This window comes from Melanostigma gelatinosum (genome assembly GCF_949748355.1).
Source record: "Melanostigma gelatinosum genome assembly, chromosome: 11".
NCBI lineage: Eukaryota > Metazoa > Chordata > Actinopteri > Perciformes > Zoarcidae > Melanostigma > Melanostigma gelatinosum.
The window spans coordinates 25,887,666-25,912,844 of NC_136644.1; the positions used below are offsets into that span (position 1 = coordinate 25,887,666).

Sequence of the window (25,179 nt, forward strand, 5' to 3'; positions counted from 1 at the left end):
ACCGGTGTAGCATTAAAGCATGGTGGAATTAGCATGCTAGCTACGTAGCCAGCTGCTAAAGGAGTAAAGCGTGACTCTAGTCCATCTTTAGATACAGACTACGCTGTTGTCACAAATGAGTGACAGTGTTTAGCCGGTGTAGCATTAACACGTGGTGGAACTCTTCACAGTGTAGGAAAGCAAATAAATCCCCCAATCACAGCACAGCAGGGCGGGACTATAACCTAGTTTGAGTGGTGCATAAGTGAGTATAAAGTCGAAGAAGTCTGCAGTAAATATACTTTCTATTCTTTTGGTCTTACCAGACAATCTGAAGAAGGTGTTAATTAATTAAATAATAATGCATACATAATATCTAATGTCAACACAGAATGTTCTGGGCCTATTTCACTGTATTTTCTCAGTATTTGAAAATAGTTTGAGTGTATTAAACAGACTAAAGAGCTTGTTTTTTTGGGATCACAGGTTGTGTATCTTTAAGTGTTCTTTATAAACTCACCTTGTTTACTCCCAGAAGTAACGCAAGTACCATATAGTTTCGTTCTTCAGCTGAGGGCCGAACAGAGGGTTGGCCTGGGCCAAGATGGCTACCAACCAACTGAGTAAAGAGAGACAGAGAAGGTTATAAACACAGCGATCAATGTATAACTCGTCTCTTCATAGGAAAGTTCTTTCTTGCAGTTTGGGTCTCGTTGCTGCACTTTCGGTTTCTAAACACCGATAGATCGTATTACCGTAATAACCACCGTGACCGTGAAGAGAGCAAGAGCCAAGAGGCCGAAGCACACGAGAGGCTCCACCAACGTTCAGTTTTAACCAACTCTGAGAGGTTGTCTGGAGGTCTTAATTAATTCCGATCGTCCTCATTAACAACACACGATCGTCTATTATTGCCTCGGCAAAGCTACTAATGAGCTCACCCTGCAGGCTGACCAGCCTCCCGCCACGAGAGACAAGAAGCAGCCCGAAGAAGCTGGTTTATTTACGGCCTGTAGTTCTGTGGCCCCGGTGGACTCTGTTGTAAAGCAGTTTCCAGTGCACACGTCCACATTCTCTACAATAATGGAGGTGTACACGATGCTATTATAACCTTTTAAAGCCTTTGAATTAATAAACATTCTAATATGAGTGTAAGTTCCCCCCCCCCCCGTCTCCAAATACCCGACTCGTGAATTTTGAAGCTTTTCCGTTGCTACTTGGTCAGTAAATAATGGAAATTACATAATAATAAGTGATCTATAGTATCCATTTCTTACCAATCCGTTCCATTGTCAGTAATCCCTTACATTACATATATTCTGCACAATAAAACAATCAGTTAATCAGCATTATATATTTATTCTCAATCTGTCTGTTTACATTCAACCTCCTCCGCCTCATCCAGGTGCTTCCTTTCCTCCATCCTTCCATCCACCCAGCCCTCCATCCTTTCGTCCATCCTTCCCCCATCCTTCCCTCCATCCTTCCCTGTGCTGACTTTTTAAAGCTTGTGAGTCCACCATTGCCTGACGGTGAAGTGATAGTCACCTCCTGAAGGATCTAGGGCTCCATCTAGTGGTGTGATGATAATCCTGCATGCTCATCACATTTGTCTGAGCACTCTATCTGCATAAACATCCTGATGTAGATCTTTTTTTACACGATATTTTAGGATAGTTGATCCAATTTCAAGCTGCAAAATATTCCTGCAATAGATTCAGATATGAGTGTACTCAAAACCCAGTAGTAGTGGTAGTGGTAGTAGTAGTAGTGGTAGTAGTAGTAGTAGTAGTAGTAGTAGTAGTGGTGGTAGTGGTAGTAGTAGTAGTAGTAGTAGTGGTAGTAGTAGTAGTAGTAGTAGTAGTAGTTGTAGTAGTAGTAGTGGTAGTGGTAGTAGTAGTAGTAGTAGTAGTAGTAGTAATAGTAGTAGTAGTCGTAGTGGTAGTGGTAGTAGTAGTGGTAGTAGTAGTGGTAGTAGTAGTAGTAGTCGTAGTAGTAGTAGTAGTAGTGGTGGTAGTGGTAGTAGTAGTAATAGTAGTAGTAGTAGTAGTAGTGGTAGTAGTAGTAGTAGTAGTGGTAGTAGTAGTAGTAGGAGTGGTAGTAGTAATAGTAGTAGTAATAGTAGTAGTAGTAGTAGTGGTAGTAGTAGTAGTAGTAGTAATAGTAGTAATAGTAGTAGTAGTAGTGGTAGTAGTAGTAGTAGTAGTAGTAGTAATAGTAGTAATAGTAGTAGTAGTGGTAGTAGTAGTAGTAGTAGTAGTAGTAATAGTAGTAATAGTAGTAGTAGTGGTAGTAGTAGTACCCAAGCGCACCCAACGAGCAGACGCGTGTCCGAGGAAACTCCTTTTAAATTTGCAATGTTTTAAAGTCTGATAACCAGAGCTGCAGACTCATCAACATACAACATGACGGCAGCTTCACACAAAAGAAGAAGAAGAAGACGAGAAGTTTGTACTTACAACAAGTAGCAGCAGACCGCTGTGAGGATGAGACTGGTGACAATCACACTGTAGAAGAAAACAACAGTTTATATATTGAGACGTTTACAAAGCATTAAGGTCATCGGTCAGGTTTTGGACATAGTTTGAACTAATAATACTATATTTACTTAAGTAGCGAATGTGATGAGGAACCTTGATTTTCTGCATCAGCACAAAATGTACAACTCTGTCTGATTATATTTGATCTATAAACTGTTTTATGAACGACCAAATAGTATATAACAGCACTATCACAATATAAATGAGAAGTAAACAGGATAACGGTATGGATGGAGGAAAGGATGGATGGAAGGATGGAGGAAAGGACGGAGAGATGGATGGAGGGAAGTAAGGATGGGGGAAAGGATGGAGGAAAGGATGGAGGGAGGGATGGAGAGATGGATGGAGGGAAGTAAGGATAGAGGGAAGGATGGGGGAAATTATGGAGGGAAGGATAGAGGAAAGGAAGCAGGGAAAGATGGAGAGATGGATGGAGGGAAGTAAGGATAGAGGGAAGGATGGAGGGAAGGAAGGATAGAGGAAAGGATGGAGTAAAGGAGAGGATGTTGGGATGGACGCAAGATGACGCGCAGGGCCTCCATCACATGAGCACGAGCACGCTCGTGCATTTATAAAGACGCTATGCAGGGCTGAGTGCGAAGTAAACAATTATTAATTTGAATAATGAAAACATTTGTAACCTTAATATGTGAGATGAAATGAAATGACGGGGAAACGCTCAATAATCTCCGGTATTTGCAGCGCGTTAACGGCATAGACCACCTACCCCCGGTTGGGTCCTTTGGGCACTAGAAACGGAGCCACGACGCCCACGAGCGCCCATAACGTGGTGAAGCAGATCATCGGCAGCGCGAGCGAGTGAGAAACCATGACTGCGGTCCGCAGAAAGAAAACACCGCAAATACAGCACAATTTAACCCCGGTGCGTCCTCTTGAAAATAAAGCGCATCAATGGCTGCTGAGCCAAACGCGTCTCTTCCGCTATGTCCCCGCCCACTTAAACCTAAACCGGCACGTGATTGGTGCAGACAGGGGAGACTGCGGGCTCTGATTGGTTCAGCCGCCCGTCTGTCTGTATTACAGAGAGACGGATTGGACGGTTGTTTGTGCCAGCAGGTTGCAGGCAAGTGTATTTATGAAGATAAAATATAATAAGACTATCAATCCTGAAAGAAATGATTGTGCCGTTAAATATTACAACAGAAGAATGGCACTAAACAATATATATAATAATATATAATATATAACATATAATATATAATAATATATAATATATAATACAAATATTAACATGTATGAACAACATAATAACAATTATTAAGTGTAAAATAAATATTACTGACACTAATAAGAGTAAGAGCAAGGTGAATACCGTAAATAAAGTACAAAACATTCAACTAAATTATAAAAAGTAAACGATCAGATCAACATCGTAGGGTCATCCTATCATAATCAGGGAACGTCATGGATGCAAATCAGCCCTGCGTAAACATTGACATGTTCAACAGATTTATTATCTCTTATTTAGGACAAACAGCTGAAATACTCATCAAGACAACTGTGACACCCAATCGCAAACCCAGCTGAGACACTTGGTGTCAAAAGAAGTTCACACAAACGTCCACGTGAGGACACAGGCGTTATGGAGACGCAAAACATTCCTCAGTTTTTAGTTCTTTCCCAACAATAACACAGAACAAAATGCTCTGTGACATTACTTTTAACACCACATGAAAAGGTGACTTCTGTTGACCGGCCTCACTGTACTGAGACACAGAGCAGTGTTACCATCTAGTGGACACATGTGCAGTCTACATTCCTCATGAAATACATATTATCTGGACCAACAAATAGCCATTCTGTCCAGACCAGACACCACGTTTAAGTAGGTCAACTTGCGAGGAAATACCAGATGGCTTACAGTCTGTTATTGATATTTCTCACTTCTTGGCTAGACGGGTGGATTTGTCCCTCATGGGAAAATAGAGCCGGCACTCTGAGACGGTTGTTATAAGCCTTTTGAATGTCTGAGAGAATGTCCTTGAAACTAAAAAAGAAAAGATGAATGAATCATTGAAAAGTTTCTATTCTATTTCATGTTGTATTGTATACTTGTAGATATATTTAACAACCTGCTTCTACACTAGTTAATTCCAATACCATTTAAACACTGTTTCAATTTTCCCTATAATAAATACCAGGTGACACTAAATTTGTTTTATCCAACTATGAAACTATGAAACTATGAAACTATGGGACCCATAACAGTGTCACCGAAAATAAGATGAAAAAAAATGAAAAATCGATATACAAAAAAATTCAAAATGTATAGTTTCAGTGCAGTAAGAAGTTGGCCCAAATTGATCAAAAAGTACAGATACAAGTGCATTAGAACATCAATTAAAGACACAGAAACATGCATGTTCTTAATTTAGAAAGTAGAGATTTAATCAGGAATTATATTTAAAACATTTACCATTGAGGATCCTAACTATATATATATATATATATATATATATATATATATATATATATATATATATATATATATATATATATATATATATATATATATATATATATATATATATATATATATAGTTTTTATATTAAACCATATTGAGAGTCATAAGCAGAAGGCTATCCTTTTGTGGTTTTATTTTGATGTCTGTGACCGGAAGTGCTCTTCAAATTCGGCCCGTCATTGTTTTATTGTTGAAAGGAGACTACCGGAAGTTGTCTTTCTCGTGACGTGTCGTTGAGCTTGACGGTGAGACTGCTGCAGGCGGAGAAGGAGAACTCACTCGTCTTCTCCGCTGGGCGATAGTCTGGATGTTTGCGTGTCGGTAGAAGCGGATGAAGTTCACCAGAGATATCTGCCGGCTGCTGGGCTTGGGAGGCGGTGAGTACAAGTGTCGGGCAGCAAAGCTGGTGGTGCAGATAACTTTAGTGCCACAGGTGGTTCAGTTTAACGTCAGCTGTGATTTAGCACTGATATTTCCGACACTATGCATTTCACTGAACGCCTCTGAAATAACTTTAGACAAACTGGTGAAATTAACCAATTAAAAGTAAATTAGCGTGTATTCTGAGTCTGTTTGATGACAGGTTGTGTTGTGCACACTAACAGCATCATTTATGTAATTCATCTGCTGAAACTGTTTACATTAGTGAATGCTAATTAGTTAAAATTCCCAATTGACATTTCTCAGTTATTTTCCTTTGTTTGTTTTATTGTATGTACTTTACTGTTAGGACAGGGGAAGCTACTTCTGGTTTAATGTCAGACTTCCACATTTGTTGTGGTTGCAGTTAACGCATGTATTGTGTAAAAGCCACTTGTTTTTTGGAACATACAGTATTTCACAAAGGAAGTCTGTGAGTGTAGACATTAATGCCACCAGAGCTAGCCGTAGCTCTGAGCTTATTATATATATATATATATATATATATATATATATATATATATATATATATATATATATATATACGATGCTTTGTGACGATAAAAAGTTTTAAAAAGTATTACTCGTAGTACTTTAACCCCAAGGCCGTCGGTTCGATACCCGAGCAAGACACTGAACCCCAAGTTCCCAACTCGCTGATACCATGCAGCTAAATATTCCAGGTTTAGTTTCTAACCGTACATCCCAAACCACATTTGTTAGAGATGCATTTGACACATTGGCCTTCAATGCACCAGCTGTTTGTGTTGCACCAAACTAGATCATGTGCAGGCCCAATGTCACACTCCATCAGACACAACACCTCCTGGTATTCACCGGTGGAGTGATGTGAAATAGGTTCACTTGGAGTCCTGTGTTCCCTGGAAACAAATCCAAACGGGACCACCTGTTACCTACCAAGGCTGAGAGCTCGTCTAAAATATTGATGTGTCTTAAAATAAATATACATTTCTACTCTGCTCCTTAGTTCGTAACATCTCTGTGTGTAGATATCGTGAGATACAATTACGTCGTCTACATTGATAATAACAAGAACATACACACTCAAATTTCAATGTAAATCAAATTAATAAGTCTTAATCTCCGGTTGCAAAAAGAAGTCAGATTGTATAGAAGTCTATAGAAAATGACTCTACTTCTCTCTTGATTTATTCCCTCAGTAAACATTGTAAACATGAGTTTATGTCTCAATCTCTAGTTTCAAGTCTTCTTCAATACAGCATGATGTTCATTTAGTACATTATGGTCCATTTAGAGTCACACAGACCATAAAGCAGGGGATGCTTTAGGGCGGGGCTACTGTGATTGACAGGTCTCTACCAGAGACGTATACGGCGTCTTTACGTCGCTCCTCCTCGGTCGAAATACGGTAACACCGTTCATCGGTGGCACAAAAGCAAAGATGGCGACGGCAAAATCGCCGAACTAGAATCTTCACAGTTCACAAACCAGTGGGTGACGTCACGGTGACTCCGCCCACTTCTTACATTCAGTCGATGGCTATGTATTGTAATATTTAAAAACATGGCATTGGAAAACCCAAGCAGCCATGTTTTGTAGCTATAACGTTAATCTATAACTTATTACTATATTAACAGACCCGTTACTACTGGCCGACTCCCTTTCACGACATTCGCATCACTTTGCATATTTCAGCCCTTTTTATTGAGCTATTTTTATTGCGTATTTATTTCCGGGTTGTGTATTGTGTTTCTTTGTGTCGATACTTGTAAAATGATCGGGGCTTTCTTGTGTTGGTGCTTTAAGACTGGCAGCACGTCAAAAATCCATCCGGAACTATTTCACTGGCAAATGAGTCGTCGTCACCGGACAACAATGTCAGGGAACTGGTTTGACGACAGCTGCAGCTCTCAAATGTTCACGTCTGATTGAGGATGCCTGTTATTCACGGGACAAAGGTTGAATTCAAGCTTTATTGACATCTCAGCCAAACCTAAAGCTGACGTTCCATAAACCTCGTTTCTGTGCTGAAGACAGTTGGGTTCCACCAAACGTTATAAAGATGAATATCACAGCGAGTGTTTCTCTTCTGGATTTTATATAACGCTGTTGTTGCGCGATCACACGAACGCTCTGACTCATGAACCAGCACGTGTTGACTGAAGCTTGTTCATCGTGTGTTTTAAGAACAGTCCTCGGCGGCGGCTCGGCCTTGGCAGCTGGACATTCGTGTTTCCATGAACGCCCACATCTTCTCTTCCTGTCGTTTATTGCTTCCAGTCATAAATTAGGTTGATCTGAAGTCGGTGTTCTTCATACCTCACGTCCTCGGACTGCCTCACTCCGGTACATCGTGCTCTCACTTCTGTTGTGGAATATTTCTATGAATAGTCGGGAGAAGAGTGTCAAAGTTTTCAATTAATATAAAATAAAACAGAGTCTGGATGAACGATCAAAGTTTGTAAAGTCAATTTATTTGCTTGCAAGCAAAGAGAACACAGTCTCACAGACGCATCACCGTCATCTGCAAGAGGTGCTCTGACGACACAGTCAAATGCACGGACATTTATACTCAGCCAGCATGCCGTTATCTTGCCTCGCAAACAAGAATAAACAAAGAAGACAGAAGAAGAAAACCAGTCAAGGCAGATGTTTTCCTTTGAAGCACAGTGTCCTGTCTTTACGATAACCTGAAGGCGCTTTATGGCCTGTTTACAAATCCCTTTGTTATCAGTTTGCCCCACAATAAACCATGGAGACACCCAGTCAGACGCTTCCTTTGATGTCACTGTGACCTGGTCAAAGAGTTAAGTCACAGTATGCAGAGACGGAATAAACCTGTTTTACCATCACACATCACATGTGCCTGCAGAGGGTCATGCCCTTCAGCTGATGCCCATCAAGGAAATACCGCAATCAAGACCTCTGTGTGTCTCCGTCTTTGAAGACAGAAACAATGCACAGGAGAACAGATAGCAAGACACCTGGATGCAAAACTGATAGAAGCATCTCCTGAAACAAGTGTTTGGTGCCTGCACTTTTAAAGACTTACATTCTTTAACCCTAAAGCATAAGACGATGACATATTTCCCCATAACACTTCATCTCCTCGCATGTCTTCATGTGCTCTCGTGTTTCATCTTCTTTATTTTAAATAAGAGTAAAGGATAAATCAATCTTCCAGTATTCCACATTTCTTCACGACGATGTGTTTATTGCTCGTGTCGTGGAATAATATTTGGTATCGGCAGGAAAATGAATTCTTTACTTTGGATGTAGTTAGTCTTTTCCCGGTGCTTTCTGTTTCATCTTGAGGTCTTCATCATTACTTTACATGTTTAAACATCTTTCCGAGGAATGAAAGACGCGTCGCCTTCACTCACTGCACTCATTTCATCTTTACTCAAGGTCTGCTTACTGGCTTTGTGTAGGACTTTCAACCACATCCCATGGTCTTCATCACGGGATGTTCATCACGTTTGATGCAGTGATGTGTATTTACATGCACGCAATGATTTTGCCACACCTCGGTTACCGTATCACCAGTTCATCGGTGACTCAACCCAGAGAGAGATCATATAATCGTGCAATAAAAACATCGGACAGACGGCAGATTAGATCAGGGGGGGGGGGGGGGTTTATGTGCACGCTATGAATGTTTCTGAATGTGCATGTTCTGTATAAATGAGGATGCTCACAAGTTGCGCTTCTAGGGACGAGCTTTACACGAGCTTTACTGTTTAAATAAAAGAAATGAAAGTTATGAAAGACGTATTGGCCAAGGTCACGGATTTGAAAAGATAATCTGGACTCAAGGTCTACTGACTTGCTTTTTTTCCAGCGCTAACAGCTGCAGCTCACGTTCTTCTTTCCCTAAACAACACGGGGACAAATGTCAAAATCGATGAATTTAACAGACTTAAACTGTTGAAATCCCTGAAAACAAGTCGTGTGTATGTAGACGTTGAGGCCATCGTTGTGTAACATTAGTAATCACAATGAATAAAAGCAGCTCACTTTAAATAGTCAGAGGAAGAGCACTTCAGGTTTGCCCCTCATACTTTTATAAGCATGTTTGATTTTGTATTTGTTTTGTTTGCTTCCCTTTGGGTGTGCCTGTGTGTGTGTGTGTGACTCATTAGCCCTGAGTTTCCTGTTCCTTGAAATGATTAAAGTAATGAAAGAGACAGCGAGGAGGCCACGCCCCTTTGAAGGTAACGCTGCTGTCCTACTTGGTTTTTTGCATGAGAGTCAAATGAGCTTTTGGTTCGTCTGCGCCGTCGCGTTTACATTCCCAGCAGGGAAATACCCTTTTTAAAATTCAACCCTTTATTCAGGTAAGTTTCACTTTTCATTTCGGTTTCTTTTTCCTCCTTAAAATGCATTATAAAGGCTGAAATATGACCCTTGCGTGTATTGAATATTGTCTTTATTGGTTCAGCAATCTTAATTTGTGTCAATGCTGAAATATTGGCCTTTATTTGGACCAGGACAGGCTTTGGTGTTTTATTGTGGAGGAGAGCCACCGTTTCTTATCGAAAGACCACCTGAACGTGACTAAAATGCATTTGCATAGAAATACTTTATTCACCAACAAACAGAGAAGCTATTTTAGTGTTGTTGGCTATTGTTTAGGCTGCTGTCAACAAATAATAAGATGAGATGTTTAAGGATTTGGGATTAACTTCCCACAGCTGAAAGACAAACATCCATCTTTGTTGTGGATGTCCAATCAGTGCTGATGGTAACTGTAGTCCACTGAAGAAGCACCATACGGACAGACAAAGACAATCTACTCCTGCCGTGCCGGCGGTGCCTACATGTACCAGGATGCATTGCGCTACGGTTGACAAATACAATTACGGAAATATTCAAAAACCGAAAGATGCAACTGTACTCTTTCTGAATTTACACCAAAACACTAAATTTACACTAAAACTCTCTTCTTGGTTCATTTTTCCGCTGTCTTTCCAACAATCAGTAACTCTGGTTTGGTCAAAATAAATACTTCATTCAGAGTAATGTGTGAGAATATCCCGGCTCGAGATGCTCTTCTTCCTCTCACTCCTTCTTCAAAGGCACACCGCCACATCAAAGAAATACAAAAATCTCCCACGGGTACCGAATGTGAAGGTAGCACTCTGTAGTTCTCCCCCCCCTGTCTGTCCATCAGTGAGGAGGAAGAACAACAGACTTCACAGCTGGGACACAGAACATCAGTAACATCTGCAGGGGCTTTCACACCACATACCGGCCCTGGAGAGGGAGAGATAAGGTTGAAAATGTGCCAATTTCACTTTTTAATGCTGTGAAAAACCTGCAAAACAGAATCAAAGGAAATGACGTCGCAGTGTGTGAGAACAGCGCTTCTGTTTCTAAGATGAACAGACTGTTGAGAGCAGTGTTTATTACTCTGTACTGACCGACATTATTTGAATAATTACTTCCATTTGAGGATATCTAGGTTTGTCTCGATGCGAACGCGACAGAAGTTGTTTGTATGAAGATTGTCTGGAAGCCAAACGTCTGAAGCCTTTCACTGCCGTGTTGCATGTGGATGAATCAGTTAAAGGTGGAGCTGCAGTCTTCTCTCACTCTGCACACACACACAAAGACAAACACTGATGTTGAGAAGAGCGAGGTGTGTGTGTGTGAGTGTGTGTGTGAGATAAAAGGGGAGGAAACTCTCAAGGCCGCCCTGCCCGGCGGCCTTGAGAGCCAGAGCTCAGACAGAGCAGGTGGTTCTCATATCAAACAGTAACAGTCGGTCCGTGACTACCACCTCCCTTCAGCATGTTTCTAGCTGAAGTAAAGCAGCAGATATCAGTTATTTTTGCTGTAGCGTCAGATTCAGAGCATTATTGACATTTGATCAATTCTGCAAATACCTTTGCGGTGCACGAGGAGACCTGCAGAGCGCTGCTGTAGCCGTTGCGTACTCTCCGTTGCGTTGTGTTTAATTCAGGACACGATATCTTTTGATGGCTCCAACCAGACGTTTATTCGTCGGACAGAATATTGCTGGTAAAAGACAGAACAGCTTCAGTGACTCTCATAGACAACGTTGTGGTCACAAGCTCCGGAACACTGTTCAATCAAAAGGGACAAATACTTAAGCTAACTGTTGTTAGCATGTTACTCATGCTAAATGCTAAATCAGTTAAAACCATTTGCTCTAGAAATTATAAATTAAAACAATTATACGAACAAAAAGGGACTTCTAGATATCTCTCTATATATATATCTCTTTATATATATATATATATATATATACTATATATTACTATATATTATTTATTGCTGTTTGCATCGTCCAATCACAAGCTGCCACGAGATCCTCTGTGTAGATTTACATGAGAAATGTCTGTAAACACACACACACTCTCTCTCTCTCTCTCTCTGTCTCTCTGTCTCTCTGTCTCTCTCTCTCTCTCTCTCTCTCTCTTTGTCTCTCTCTCTTTGTCTCTCTTTCTCTCTCTCTCTCTTTCTCTCTCTCTCTCTCTCTCTCTCTCTCTCTCTCTCTCTCTCTGTCTCTCTCTCTCTCTGTCTCTCTCTCTCTCTCTCTCTCTCTCTCTCTCTCTCTCTCTCTCTCTCTCTCTCTCTCTCTCTCTCTCTCTCTCTCTCTCTCTCTCTCTCTCTCTCTCTCTCTCTCTCTCTCTCTCTCTCTCTCTGTGTGTGTGTGTGTGTGTGTGTGTGTGTGTGTGTGTAAACTGTGCACAGAGCTGATTGACTGTGTGTTTTTAGGACCATGTGAGGAGGAGATGGAGGTTCACAATGGAGCTCCTGACCTGACAGAACGAAGAGGAGACCAAGGCTCATCACAGGTAGACTCAAATATATAAATATATAATATATAATAAAAAGCAGTAATTCTGAAGTGAAATGACTTTGTTTGTGACAGTGTAGAAGCTCTTCTTCAGATACCTGAACGTTGTGTGTGCTTCTGTGTCTGGAGCAGGCGGTGCTGAACGGTGAGGAAGGTTTGGATGATGAGGAGAGAACAAGAAGGAGAGCCGAGAGGAGGAGAGCTAAAAGGAAAGTGAGTAACAGGAATGCAATATATTATATATACTATTCAATACACCCCATCGTGAGCTGCATCTACCAAAAACACTAGAACATCACAGGAACAGCACCAGAACCAACGGACTGCGACCGGAAACTGCAGATCAAAAACGTAATAAAGGAACAGCAGATAACTGGACAGCATTTCAAAATATAATTCAACATTCAATATAATTAGCTCCATGTTGTCGCATCACACAGACTTTAAACTACGGTTCATTTCAATCTGAAGTACAGCATCGGTGATACATCCTCGTCTTAATCTAGAAGTTCTTTGTGTGTTTTATATTTTTAAAAAGTTAGAAACAAAACGCCGAACAAACTACAATGTGTGCAACGGTTGAGTGAAATGAAATACAATGAAACAAATCATGAAACAGAAATCCACAAAGTAACAAACGTAAGAATACAAATCAGATGTTGCAGCTCATGTGTTTCTGATTCTCCACTAACTAAGATGAATGTGTCTCATGTGTTCCTCCACTGCGCCTTTCATCGACTCGCCTGTTGACCCACCTTGTCTTCACACCCACTCCACAGTTGTGGCTTAACATCCCCTGCTTCCATGTATTCGTCCACACCCTCTTCGTAGCCGTTCATATTTATTTTACCTTGTTTTTGCGACACACTGCCTCTCTGCCGGTGTCCATACTTGTCTCTGGTCCATCCCACTGCCACCGTGTGCATGTCTCCTTCCAGAGGCAGAAAGAGCGGAAGAAGCTGGAGAGAGAGGAGAGGATGGAGGACGCGTCTGAGCAGGTGGGAATATATTATTATATATATATATATATTATAGGTGTTTCTCCATTTCTGTTTGCACTAAATTCTCATTTTATTTTTCTGAAATGTGCTTGTTTCCATTAATAACTACCTTTTACAGGAGAATAAGTTCATGCCGATCAAAGACTATTTGAAAATATGTGATTCTACTGAGGAACCAAATCCAACATGAAGTTATAACTTTATGACTGAATCCAAACAATCAGGAGATGAGACTCTCCGACCTGTCACTCCATGTTACAGATTAAATGCATCGCCCAACGTTATTCTTCTGCCGTTATCTTACACACTTTATTACATGAACCACAGGACGAATATGTGACTTCTTTTCTTCTGGGCTAATGCGTTTCACTGTTAACAGGAAGAGGAAGCCACTGGAGCGGTGTCAGAGAGCGACAGTGAGGAGGAGGAGGAGGAGTGGACCGCCGTTCGTCACAGAAACAAATGCATCAGTGAGTCGGTCCCCGCCGGTGTGATGGCGGGGAACAAGAGCAACGGCCTGCTGCTACACAGGACCTCGGAGGAGGTGGGTGGAAGCCATCATTCAGTCCTTCAGAATGAAATAAGCAATGCGACAGAGGGAGCGAGGATTTAGGCCTCCTTGTAAAATATAATTGCTTTGATGTTTGCTTTGGCAAAGTGACAAACTTTATTGGGTGTGGTGTTATTAAACGAATAAATCTCAAGAGAGCGAACTCGCTGTCTTTGTCCTTTCATACTGTAGTGATCACATGTTGTCAGCCTGTTCTGTGTGTCACTCTGCTGCGTTTCAGGAGCCAGAGTGGGATGTCAGCAGCGCGTTTGTGGCCAACGCCGCCAGCCACATGAAACTCAAAGGCCTGAAGAACAGAGCAACGCAGATCTCCAGAGAGAACAAGGAGAACGAGGCCCGGAGCAGCCAGGTGAGCACGCACGCACGCACGCACGCACGCACGCACGCACGCACGCACGCACGCACGCACGCACGCACGCACGCACGCACGCACGCACGCACGCACGCACGCACGCACGCACGCGCGCGCGCACGCGCTCTCTCGCTCTCTCGCTCTCTCGCTCTCTCGCTCTCACACACTCACACACTCACACACTCTCACACACACTCGCTCTCTCGCTCTCTCGCTCACACACACACTCACACACACACACACACTCGCTCTCTCTCTCGCTCACACACACACTCACACACACACACACTCGCTCTCTCTCTCGCTCACACACACACTCACACACACACACACTCGCTCTCTCTCTCGCTCACACACACACTCACACACACACACTCGCTCTCTCTCTCGCTCTCACACACTCACACACTCACACACTCTCACACACACACTCTCACACACACACACACACTCGCTCTCACACACTCACACACTCACACACTCTCACACTCACACTCACACACACTCACACACACTCACACACACTCACACACTCTCACACACACACTCTCACACACACTCGCTCTCTCGCTCACACACACACTCACACACACACACACACTCGCTCTCTCGCTCTCACACACACACACACACACACACTCACACACACACTCGCTCTCTCGCTCTCACACACACACACACACCGTTATGATGAGTTTGAATGAAGTGCGTTTCACACTGATAATGGAGGTAAACTTACTGTTTCTGTCAATGGAGTCCGGTCGCTTTGAGGAGAGCTAATAGAATGTTTTGTACCTTAATTAATTAATTAATTCATTCTTTTATTGTCCAATTTACCATTGATTTAATACATTTTTTTTAATAGACCTACATTATTGGTTTGGAACACATTAGGTTTGGACACACGATACTAAGAGAACTGATGTGATTGCAGACGGAGAGCACAGAAGAAATGAAGAGGAGGGGCGAGTCTCTGACAGGTGAATCGATGTCTTTAGAAACACGTTGTGCCTTTTTAATAACTAATGAACAAGACAAACACGTATTTACGTTGTTTAGGTTAATTCAGTCCATCAGATTCCAAATATTGTGAGAATTTCATTTTTCATTCTGACTTTTTCAAGTTCTCATCTCATCCTCCAATACTAATGAGTCGTGTTAATTAACCTGAGACTGTCAGACCTAAAGGGACTTCTAAAGGGACTTCTAAAGGGACTTCCAAAGGGACTTCTAAAGGGACTTCTAAAGGGACTTCTAAAGGGGCTCTGGTGCTCTGAAACACTACCGCTTTTGTCCACAGGGGTCGCCAGAATCAACACCACATGAAAGTATGTTGTGTTGAGGCACAGTTTAAATAATAGATCAGGGATAGATGTCAGCTGTTGTTAGTTCGTCGTTAAAACTTCACTGAGACATAAAACCAGAGAACAGCTTCAGGTGTTGTCGACTGACATTGCTGCGAATGCAAAGTTTTAAATGCTGGTTCACCCAAATTCCAAAAACATGTTTTCTCACATTCCATAATATCTCTGCGCTCAAAGCTGTGAAAGATGTTCCTTTTCATGAACAAAGCTCTGGTTATGAAGAATAATTCACAGAACACACTGTTGCTAAAAAGTCCTCATAGTTTAAAAGTGTGTGTGTGTGTGTGTGTGTGTGCTTCCTCCAGTGCAGGGCATTCAGATGTTCGAGCACGGCCAGTACATCAAAGCGGTGGACATGTTCACAGAAGCCATCTACTGCAACCCCAAGGACCACAGGTGACATATGACCTCTGACCTGTGCAGCTCAGCGACAGTGACCCTGTCTCCTCCTGATGGCAGCCCACCTTCATCCTCCTCCTCCTCCTCACGTTCACTTTGGTTTGACATCAGTGTCTCTGCGCGACTCCCACAGGTTCTATGGAAACCGCTCCTACTGTTATTGGTGTCTGGAGCAGTACTGGTCCGCCCTCGCAGACGCTCGGAGGTCCATTCAGCTGGCTCCCGATTGGCCGAAGGGGTACTTCCGTAAGGGGTGTGCTCTGATGGGGTTAAAGGTCAGCTCACAGCAGACAAATACGTTCCTACAGAACATTATATTTTGCAGTTTGTGATTCAGCATTTGGACTTAAAATGTATCTTATTACAATATTAATTATGTGTGTGTGTGTGTGTGTGTCGTGTGTGTGGTCATTCCAGCGGTTCAGTGAAGCAGAGGCGGCCATGGAGCGGGTGTTGAAGTTGGATCAGCTCTGTAAGGAAGCCTCCAGTAAACTCCTCTCCTGCCGCGTCCTGCAGCTCACGGTGAGGAGAACCGAGGCGTCCATCAACAACTTCATGAATTCAAGTCAACTGAAGCGTGCACATAAAACCAGGAGCTGAATCAGTCCAGTTCCAGCTCCCGGCTTCTTTCTTTTGTATTTGTGTTTCTAATTGATTTAAGAACATCAACATGTTAAATCCAAACCAAATGAACTGTGGCGAATAAAGACGTGTGGTTAGCTGGCTGTTAACAGGTCAAGAGGGACCAACAGTCTGGACGTACAAGAGACTGTTTCCTAGCTCTGATGACCAGGTTGAGGCGGTCGGTTAGAGCCGAGCGTTGTCGAACTCGTCTAAATGTCGATGACGTGTCGTTCTTGAGGGCATTTGAAAAAGAAAAGAGACGTTTCCATGAGGTGACTTTAATGTTCTTACCTCTTGACTTTCCCTGCAGGAGCTGGGCTTCAAGGAGAAGCAGAGTGAAGCGCTGCTGGAGAAGTTCACCACCGTTCAGGCGGTCGTCACCTCACGAGAGGCCCAAAGTAAGAGCTCAGCCGCAGCCCCGCTTGTGTCCACACGGGGGCAGCACCGCTCTCTGTTCCAGTCACAGCAGACATCAACAGCAGAGACCGGCAACACTTGTGTGTAAAGATTCTTAAATACATGGACAGTAAGATATAAACTATCTATTATCTTATGAACAGCACACTGCGGCAAAGAAAGGGGCAGAGAAATATGTCGTTTACAGAGTTTATTGAGACGATGTTACGGTAAATAAGTGCTGTGTCAGCACATTAGTGTACTTTACAGCGGACCACAGTGGTTCAGCATTTTAAATACATCTCATTGATGCTCTGTTTTTGTTGTTTTGTCTTTCCATGACGTCTACTTCCTGTCTCCTCTTTACTTCCAGCACTGAAGCAGGACCAGAGTGGGTACGTGTCTGTAATAGACGTTAGTTTAACAGTATCATTCTAAACATGAAGCAAATCAATCCTCTCTTTCTTTTTATAGTTATTATTTTTAAATGTTACGTACACTGTGTGTGTAATAAAAAAAAAGATGATATAATGTGAACAGGAACTTCTTTGTTCTCTCCTGCTGACTTCCCTCTCTGTCTTCCAGGAGCTGTCGCTCTCTGTGGGTCGGGAACATCACATTGGAAGTGACAGAGAAAGACGTCTTGGACGTCTTTAAAATGTAAAAACACTGAACGTGTGTGAGGACACGTTGCGTATTTAGCCTGGAGTCATGAATTCAGTCTTTATGGGTAAACAACAACAGAATAAGTTGTTCCAGGACAACTGCAATAAGGAGATGGACTTGACATAAAGTTGTTCTATGAAGGGTGATAAAAAGCTCTGTACGCTCTGGTCGTTTTAATAAGGAAGTGAGGACATAATTTACCTTTTTCCATCATTCTGTGAGCAGCTGTGATCTGCTTTTATGATCAAAATAGATATCAGTCAGTGTCGAGCTCACCGATAAACACATTGCATTTCCTGTGACTCCTTCACAATAAATGTCAACTGTTTTGCCAGTTAAATGCTTTTAATGTGACGCTGCAGCAGGAAATGTTCCGTTTGCATCAGCAGTAACTTAATGTCCCAACAGACACCCAGTTCCTAATACTGCAGATATTTAAATATTGCAATACTTTCACCAGTGTGTTACCTCATTCAGCGATCGATGGTGACTTATATTTGAGATAATTACTTTAAGACACCTGCATGAAGCATCACAGGTTGATAAACTTCAACAATGAAGAAACACGATTGTGTTACACTGAAATGAGAAAAACTGGTCTCACCTAAAACCACCATGAAATCTTTAGTAGTTACATTTATCAGCAAAAATATCAATATTTAACATTTCTAAGTAGTAGTAGTATTTGTAGTAGTTACAGAGGTGTGTTGGTAAATATAAGTGGCTTTAGTTTAGTCACTGAGGTAGTTAAAGTAGTACTTGTAGTAGTGGCTCTGTTATAGTCACAGAGGTAGTTAAAGTAGTACTTGTAGTAGTGGCTCTGTTATAGTCACTGAGGTAGTCAAAGTAGTAGTAGTAGTGGCTCTGTTATAGTCACAAAGGTAGTGAAAGTAATACTTGTAGTAGTAGTGGCTCTGTTATAGTCACACAGGTAGTTAAAGGAGTACTTGTAGTAGTAGTGGCTCTGTTATAGTCACACAGGTAGTTAAAGTAGTACTTGTAGAAGTAGTGGCTCTGTTATAGTCACAGAGGTAGTTAAAGTAGTAGTTGTAGTAGTAGTGGCTCTGTTATAGTCACAGAGGTAGTTAAAGTAGTACTTGTAGTAGTGGCTCTGTTATAGTCACAGAGGTAGTTAAAGTAGTACTTGTAGTAGTAGTGGCTCTGTTATAGTAACAGAGGTAGTTCAAGGAGTACTTGTAGTAGTGGCTCTGTTATAGTCACAGAGGTAGTCAAAGTAGTGCTAGTAGTAGTAGTGGCTCTGTTATAGTCACAGAGGTAGTTAAAGTAGTGCTTGTAGTAGTAGTGGCTCTGTTATAGTCACAGAGGTAGTTAAAGTAGTGCTAGTAGTAGTAGTGGCTCTGTTATAGTCACAGAGGTAGTTAAAGTAGTGCTAGTAGTAGTAGTGGCTCTGTTATAGTCACAGAGGTAGTCAAAGTAGTGCTAGTAGTAGTAGTGGCTCTGTTATAGTCACAGAGGTAGTTAAAGTAGTGCTTGTAGTAGTAGTGGCTCTGTTATAGTCACACAGGTAGTTAAAGTAATACTTGCTTTAGTAGCAGGAGTAGCAGTAGTACTACTAGTTGTAGAGGTATTCCTACCATAAGTAGTAGAATGGTTGGTGTACTGCTCTGCTCATAATAATGACTCTATCAGCTGTGAACACTGGACATGAAGGACGTTTCCTGCAGATCTGTCCCTCGCTGCTTTGCTGTAGTTTCAGAGGCTCTCTGTTTCCGTGATTACAGGGTCGGTGAGATAGAGAGCGTCCGGGTTCTTCATGAGCGTTTCTGTGCCTTCGTCAACTTCAAGAATGCCAACATTGCTGCCAAAGCCCTGGAGAAGCTGCAGGTGAGTGAGGTGCAGGTGAACGAACCCGACGTGCCGTTTGTCCTCGTCCATGTCTCGGTGTACTTTACGGTGCCGTCTCCTCCTGTCCAGGGCGTGGAGCTGGGGAGCTGCAAGCTAGTGATGAGGTACCCAGACCGCTGGACCCAGCGCACCGTGTCCCCCATGCAAAGGATCAACGCTGCAGGACCACAGCAGAGCTCAGCAGCCGCAGGGTACCGAGCATCTCACTCTGAACCTGGATCTTTGTGGTGCTTTGTTTCAGAAATGTCCTCCCTCTGCAGATCAACACTTTGGTTCCTTAGAAAGTCGAGGATTCTATTACATCTTTGAGTTGCTTTAGGCGTCAGAGATTAATATTAAAGGGACAGGTCACCCCCAAAATCATATCTGGTAGCGTTATTTATCTTTCTAGATGGTTTTGGTGTGAGTTGCCTCTTGTTGATGGAACTCTGCTTGTGGTGCTTAAAGCGGTGAAAACAATTGAGACATTTGGAAAAACAGAAATGTCTCTTTTCAGAAATCTCCAACACTCGGCATCTCACACCAAAACAATCTGGATTGACTAACAGCACTACGGGTTTGAGGAACATTATGTGATTTTGGGGTGAACCCGCCTTTCAGTTTTGGTGAGGATTAGACATGTCGTGAGACATTTTAGGTGACGTATTGGGAAAATGATGATCATTGATGATCCTCGCAAGATAGATATCCAAAAAAAACAACGCTTTAGGAGTGAAACATGAAACATGAAACTTAAAACTCTTTGTTAAAATATAAAATAAAATAGTTGATGCTGATTTTGAATAAATAAAAAAGCATTTTTTCTCTCTGTTTTGCATTTGCACTGTGAACTGTTCTTTACATTTCAGGTCACATTAAACTGAAATCTCATTATTTTAGTGACTCAAACTACATTTCAGAAAATCCCACTTCCTTGGAGCAACTTCCATCGACACCAATCAGTGATGTAAAGACAATAATCACAGTGCAACACAGAAGTGCACTGTTGGCATCATGTATTGATGTTCATTGTTTCTGAATATGACGCGGGGTCCTCTCTGGTTCTGTCCACGCAGGTCCAGACGGTGCGCACCAATAAGCGGAGACGAGTGCTTCTACTGGCAGACCACAGGCTGTTTCTACGGCGACAAGTGCCGCTTTAAACACGTAGCAGACCAACAAGGTCGAGACAAGAAACCGTGGCAACCTTAACCGTGACCCCTCCCGACCCCAGCAGCACCAGGGCTCATGGGAGCAGGAACGAGGACGGGGGGACGGGAGGACGGGAGGCCCGAGGACACCGACAGCTGAATGTGTGAGACGGAGAGAGTCGGACACGGTTTGTGTGTGAGCGCTGACGTCGGGGGTTGTGACTCGGACACCATGAGGAACATGACAGCGCCCGGAGCTCAAGCTCAGAAAAGACTAAGTCCCATGATACCCCCAAACTTCTGCTGTAAGAAGGTCCTCAAAGGAATTGAATTCATTGGAAGTGAGGCGTCTCTCAGCTCCATTTGGATCCTAAAAACCCTGATGAACTCCTGGTGTCTGCATGGAGATCCCTGATCTGTGGGAAGTACGTCATCTTTCATCAAAAGGGATTTATTTGGATGTGTTTGGTTGAACCATATTGGAAACGCGACCAAAAACCAGCTCAGTGACAAACTGTATCTCTTGAACACCACTGTTGAACTGCTTTAAAGGTCCAGTGTGTAGGATTTTGGGGGATCTTTTAACTGAAATGATATATTCATAACCATCTTTTCATTGGTGTAAAATCCTGTGAAACTAGGAATTACTGTGTTTTCGTTGAGCTTAAAAGGAGCGCTTCATATCCACACAGGGAGCAGGTCTTCTTCACGGACTCCGCCATGTTTCTACGGCCCAAACACTCCAGAGAGTCTTTGTTCATTTTTATGTAACCTGAAGGTAACCGTAGTTCTTCAACGGACGGGTATTCAGTTTGATGCAATCTGCAACCTCACCACTCGATGTCACTAAACCCTACACACTGGTCCTGAAGTCAAGAGTCATCTTCATATGGTATTTGAGATGTATAAATATTTGGACAAAAGAATAAATAAATAAAACCCTCATTTCAGGTCGTCTCAAAAATCCTGACTTCACACACAGAGAATTACACTCTTTTTGTATGATGACATATTTTTTGACATATTTCTTTAGGCCAACAGGAAGTTAACCTCAACAAACAGCCAATGGGATTCTCTCATTTGATTTTGGAATTATTACTGGTCACAACAGACACAGGAGGGATTAAAAACATGCATATATATATGCATATGTTTATATCTTTAACTGTCCTTTTCATACATCATTTCAAGAAGTTCATGCATCGTTTGCAAAACAACAGCAAGAATGATTTCTTCATTTCAACTTGAGGGTTTACAGTCATTGGTGTGTTCATGCACACTAATAGTGTAAAGAGGAAGGAAGCCAGGTCAGTGTTGAACAGCAGCGTTGAACCAATCACAGGAGACACAAGCTGACTTCAAAGACAACACGCTCCTTTTCAAAGTAGAAATGTTTCTGGTGACTTACTGACATGAAGTGTTTCTGATCTGCTGATTTAACAGAGAGGAGCAGCTATGAGTTCAACAGCAGCAGCCGCTGGATTTGTTGTCTTCCTTCTCTCTGTACGAGGTACTGTACATCTACATTTATACTGTGAGGCCGTTAGTGCTCCTCAGGACAACAGAGGAAGCTGTGTTTTCAGTTCATCAACAGATCTGATGTTATAAATGTGGTGCAACATCCACTTTCCTTTCTTTAGATTGAAGTGTTTACAGGACGACCAACACTGAGCTGTTTTTAACAGCAGCAGCATCTCTGTCCACTTGTACCTGAACATCATCAACTGTATGAACTGAAGAATCGTGCTCCATTAAAGACAGTAAAGTTGTGTTTATGTGGATGAAAGTAATGGCTGTACGCACATTAACATGATCTCTCTGTGGAACTTCCTCTAATCGTTCGACCGCATTGAGAGTCTGTTATTCATTCTGAGTCTCTTCCTGGTTGGTGTCTCTTTGAGTGACATGTTGTAAGTTGGGGCCAGAGATGCTGCAAAGTCAGGTTTTGGGGTTTTAGAAAAACAAATTACATTTTTGTAAATTGAATTCACATCTGAAGTTTGTGTTTGTGTCGACTTCTGACTGTCAGTGATCTGTTCTCTACATTTCACACTGTTCTCTCACTCCTCAGTGTTCTGCATTTCTCTACAGTTTCCATTCACTCTGCAGCAGCTGACCACAGACAGAGAACCACAGAGCAAAGAAGACTCTTTATCTCATGAACTGCACCCTTCTCATATTTAAACTTCTGCTGTTTGATCTTGTTCACTGTGTTTGAGTTGACGGGTTCAATACGTTGCTGTTCCTTCCAACTGCAGAGATCATGTGTCGATCGTTGACTCTTTCTTTCCTTCACTGCTCATGAGAGTGTGTCCTCTGATGTCGCTCTGAGTCTGACTGTGGTTCCTGATGTGCTCTGTGTTTCAGTGATACAGAGTCAGGATGGCTGGGGAGTGACTTACACTGCTACTGAGGTCTGTGCTGTAAAAGGATCAACAGTGGAAATATTCTGCAGATACACATTCCCATCTAGAATACAGCTCCGTGATGTCAAGAAACCATTCTGGTTTACTAAAGAGAAAGATGGTGAACCTGTGGATCTGACAACAGACTCTGAGTATTCAGGTCGTGTGAAGTACAGATGTTATAGGAAAGGGTGCACTCTGATCATCACAGACCTGAGAGAGAGCGACTCAGCTGAGTACAAGTTCAGGTTCACAACAAACCAACCAGATGAGAAATATACTCGTTCACCTGGAGTCACTGTGTCCGTCACAGGTAACATTTTAATTCACATGTTAATCATCTCCAAATGTTCAACATCTAGAGAACTAGAATATAAAAGTCTTGTGTGAATGTTGACAGTTTAATAAAATAACATTTCTGATCCTTCTTCTCACTTCCAGGTCTCCAGGTGGAGGTGAGCAGAGATGATTCTACCTGGTCGTATCTGACGTGTCTCAGCAGTTGTGTTCTGCCTGAACGTCCTTACTACTTCTGGTACATGAATGGACAGAAGATCAACACAGCATATTCTTCTCTTTACGTCCACTATGGTTCTGCAGACAGCTATTCCTGTGCTGTAAGAGGACATGAGGATCAGCGTTCTCCTTCAGTGTGTAAGTTTACTCCACTGTGGCAGCCTGTGGAGGTTCAACAACATCTCATATGGCGGCACCAGACTGACACTGTATGTGACTTTAGAGGAACCAAAAGTATGAAGCACAACATTCCTCAGGAGGTAGAGCTGTGGTCCACTAACCAGAGGGTCGGTGGTTCAATCCCTGGCCCCTCAGTCTACATGTAGAAGTGTCACACACACACTGACACAAGAATACAATTATAATCACAGCTGTAAACACACTGAAGTCTTCTAAGTCTTAAAGTAGACACAGCTGTGTATTTATGAATTAATGATGTTATTAAAGGAAACAAAAGAAAAACTAGAACTCGTAGAAGAAACTGGATAAAATACTATGATTTTCATACAGTCTGTTTAGCTGACTCAGCTGAATTATGTCCAGAACATAACTAGAAGTGATCTGCCAGCTGGGTGAAGAAACAATCAATAACTCCCTACAACAGCTGGAAGTGAGAGGACAGACTCAGCTAACGACACAAGCAGCATCTAAAGAGAAGAACGTGTGGAGTTGTTGAACATCACAGATGATGAAAGCTTCTTATTGTCACTTTACACCAGCAGGAGTCTCACCTGTGACAGCTCCAGGATCAGCACTCTGGACAGCTGCTGTGATACATAATAGAGACAGTCTGAAACAAACGAACTGAAATATTCATTTAAATGGTAAATATTCTATGATAACATATTATAATCTTGAAGTATGTTTATTCTCTTTCTCCTCCAGATGCTCCAAAGCTTCCCTCTGTGTCAGTGAGTCCCTCTGCTGAGATAGTGGAGGGCAGTTCAGTGACTCTGACCTGTAGCAGTGATGCTAACCCAGCAGCTAGCTACACCTGGTACAAGGAGGATGGAAATCCAGACCCTCGTCCTCTCAGTGAAGAACCTCAGCTCGTCTTCAGCTCCATCCAGTCCTCTGACTCTGGACAGTATTACTGTAGAGCTGAGAACCAGCTGGGGACGAAGAGATCTGAATTCATCTCTATTGATGTGAAATGTGAGTGAAACAGTTTATTAAAGATAACAAACATCTTAAATCTGTCCAGTGTTTGCAGGAGAAGAGTTCACTGATCATAACTACTTTCTTCAGCTCTACTTGCTTCACATTCAGTCTGCTGTAATTCACTGAGCAGCTTCAGGACATTTTAGGGTTTTATTCTGTTTTGGGATCCAGATTCAAACCGTCACACATCCATTTGTCAGAACACCTTCAAAGTCTGAAATGCTGCTTCACACAAACATTCACAGGTTTTATTGAAATACCACTTGTTCTTCTGTTTGAACACAATCTTTACCGAGAATAATCTCTGTTAACACGTCTCCTCCAGATGGTCCAAAGCTTCCCTCTGTGTCAGTGAGTCCCTCTGCTGAGATAGTGGAGGGCAGTTCAGTGACTGTGACCTGTAGCAGTGATGCTAACCCAGCAGCTAGCTACACCTGGTACAAGGAGGATGAAGACTCACCAAAAGCATCAGGACAGATCTTCATCATCACTGAC

At 42.3% G+C, this 25,179-nt stretch overlaps 3 protein-coding genes across 4 annotated transcripts in view; 2 read left to right on the top strand and 1 right to left on the bottom strand.

Annotated features, from left to right (window-relative positions):
* Positions 1-3,396, bottom strand: part of atpv0e2 (ATPase H+ transporting V0 subunit e2) — a 7,763-nt gene extending 4,367 nt beyond the window's left edge. Inside the window, exons 1-3 of the mRNA XM_079278941.1 lie at positions 3,247-3,396; positions 2,439-2,486; positions 500-598 (exon numbers count right to left, since the gene is read on the bottom strand). Coding sequence (XP_079135067.1) covers positions 505-598; positions 2,439-2,486; positions 3,247-3,350 — 246 coding nt within the window. The 5' untranslated portion in view covers positions 3,351-3,396 and the 3' untranslated portion in view covers positions 500-504. The remainder of the gene's footprint in view (positions 1-499; positions 599-2,438; positions 2,487-3,246) is intronic.
* Positions 3,397-5,265: 1,869 nt separating this feature from the next.
* Positions 5,266-21,547, top strand: LOC306784799 (uncharacterized protein). Of its 2 annotated transcripts, none has more exons than XM_079278926.1 (16): positions 5,266-5,382; positions 12,152-12,231; positions 12,366-12,446; positions 13,172-13,231; positions 13,614-13,778; positions 14,026-14,154; positions 15,092-15,137; positions 15,827-15,917; positions 16,054-16,195; positions 16,338-16,442; positions 16,855-17,041; positions 17,314-17,335; positions 17,526-17,600; positions 19,349-19,451; positions 19,542-19,663; positions 20,528-21,547. In XM_079278926.1, the coding sequence occupies exons 1-16, from the start codon at positions 5,337-5,339 to the stop codon at positions 20,661-20,663; spliced, it is 1,590 nt and encodes a 529-aa protein (XP_079135052.1). In that variant the 5' UTR covers positions 5,266-5,336; the 3' UTR covers positions 20,664-21,547. The 2 variants fall into 2 exon arrangements, with proteins under 2 accessions (XP_079135052.1, XP_079135053.1); XM_079278927.1 differs by having other exon boundaries at positions 16,855-16,942.
* LOC306785096 (sialic acid-binding Ig-like lectin 6) lies at positions 20,913-24,686 on the top strand (the record flags this gene model as incomplete). Its single annotated transcript, XM_079279321.1, has 5 exons — positions 20,913-21,027; positions 22,046-22,112; positions 22,970-23,320; positions 23,449-23,661; positions 24,409-24,686. The coding sequence occupies exons 1-5, from the start codon at positions 21,004-21,006 to the stop codon at positions 24,684-24,686; spliced, it is 933 nt and encodes a 310-aa protein (XP_079135447.1). The 5' UTR covers positions 20,913-21,003.
* Positions 24,687-25,179: the final 493 nt, after the last annotated feature.

Bases quoted from the DNA above. Each gene is read 5' to 3' on its own strand.
- LOC306784799 (XM_079278926.1), top strand. From the start codon at position 5,337: ATGAAGTTCACCAGAGATATCTGCCGGCTGCTGGGCTTGGGAGGCG. The intron at 16,196-16,337 runs GTCAGCTCACAG...TGGTCATTCCAG, and splicing joins GTGCTCTGATGGGGTTAAAG to CGGTTCAGTGAAGCAGAGGC. The intron at 17,336-17,525 runs GTACGTGTCTGT...TCTGTCTTCCAG, and splicing joins CTGAAGCAGGACCAGAGTGG to GAGCTGTCGCTCTCTGTGGG.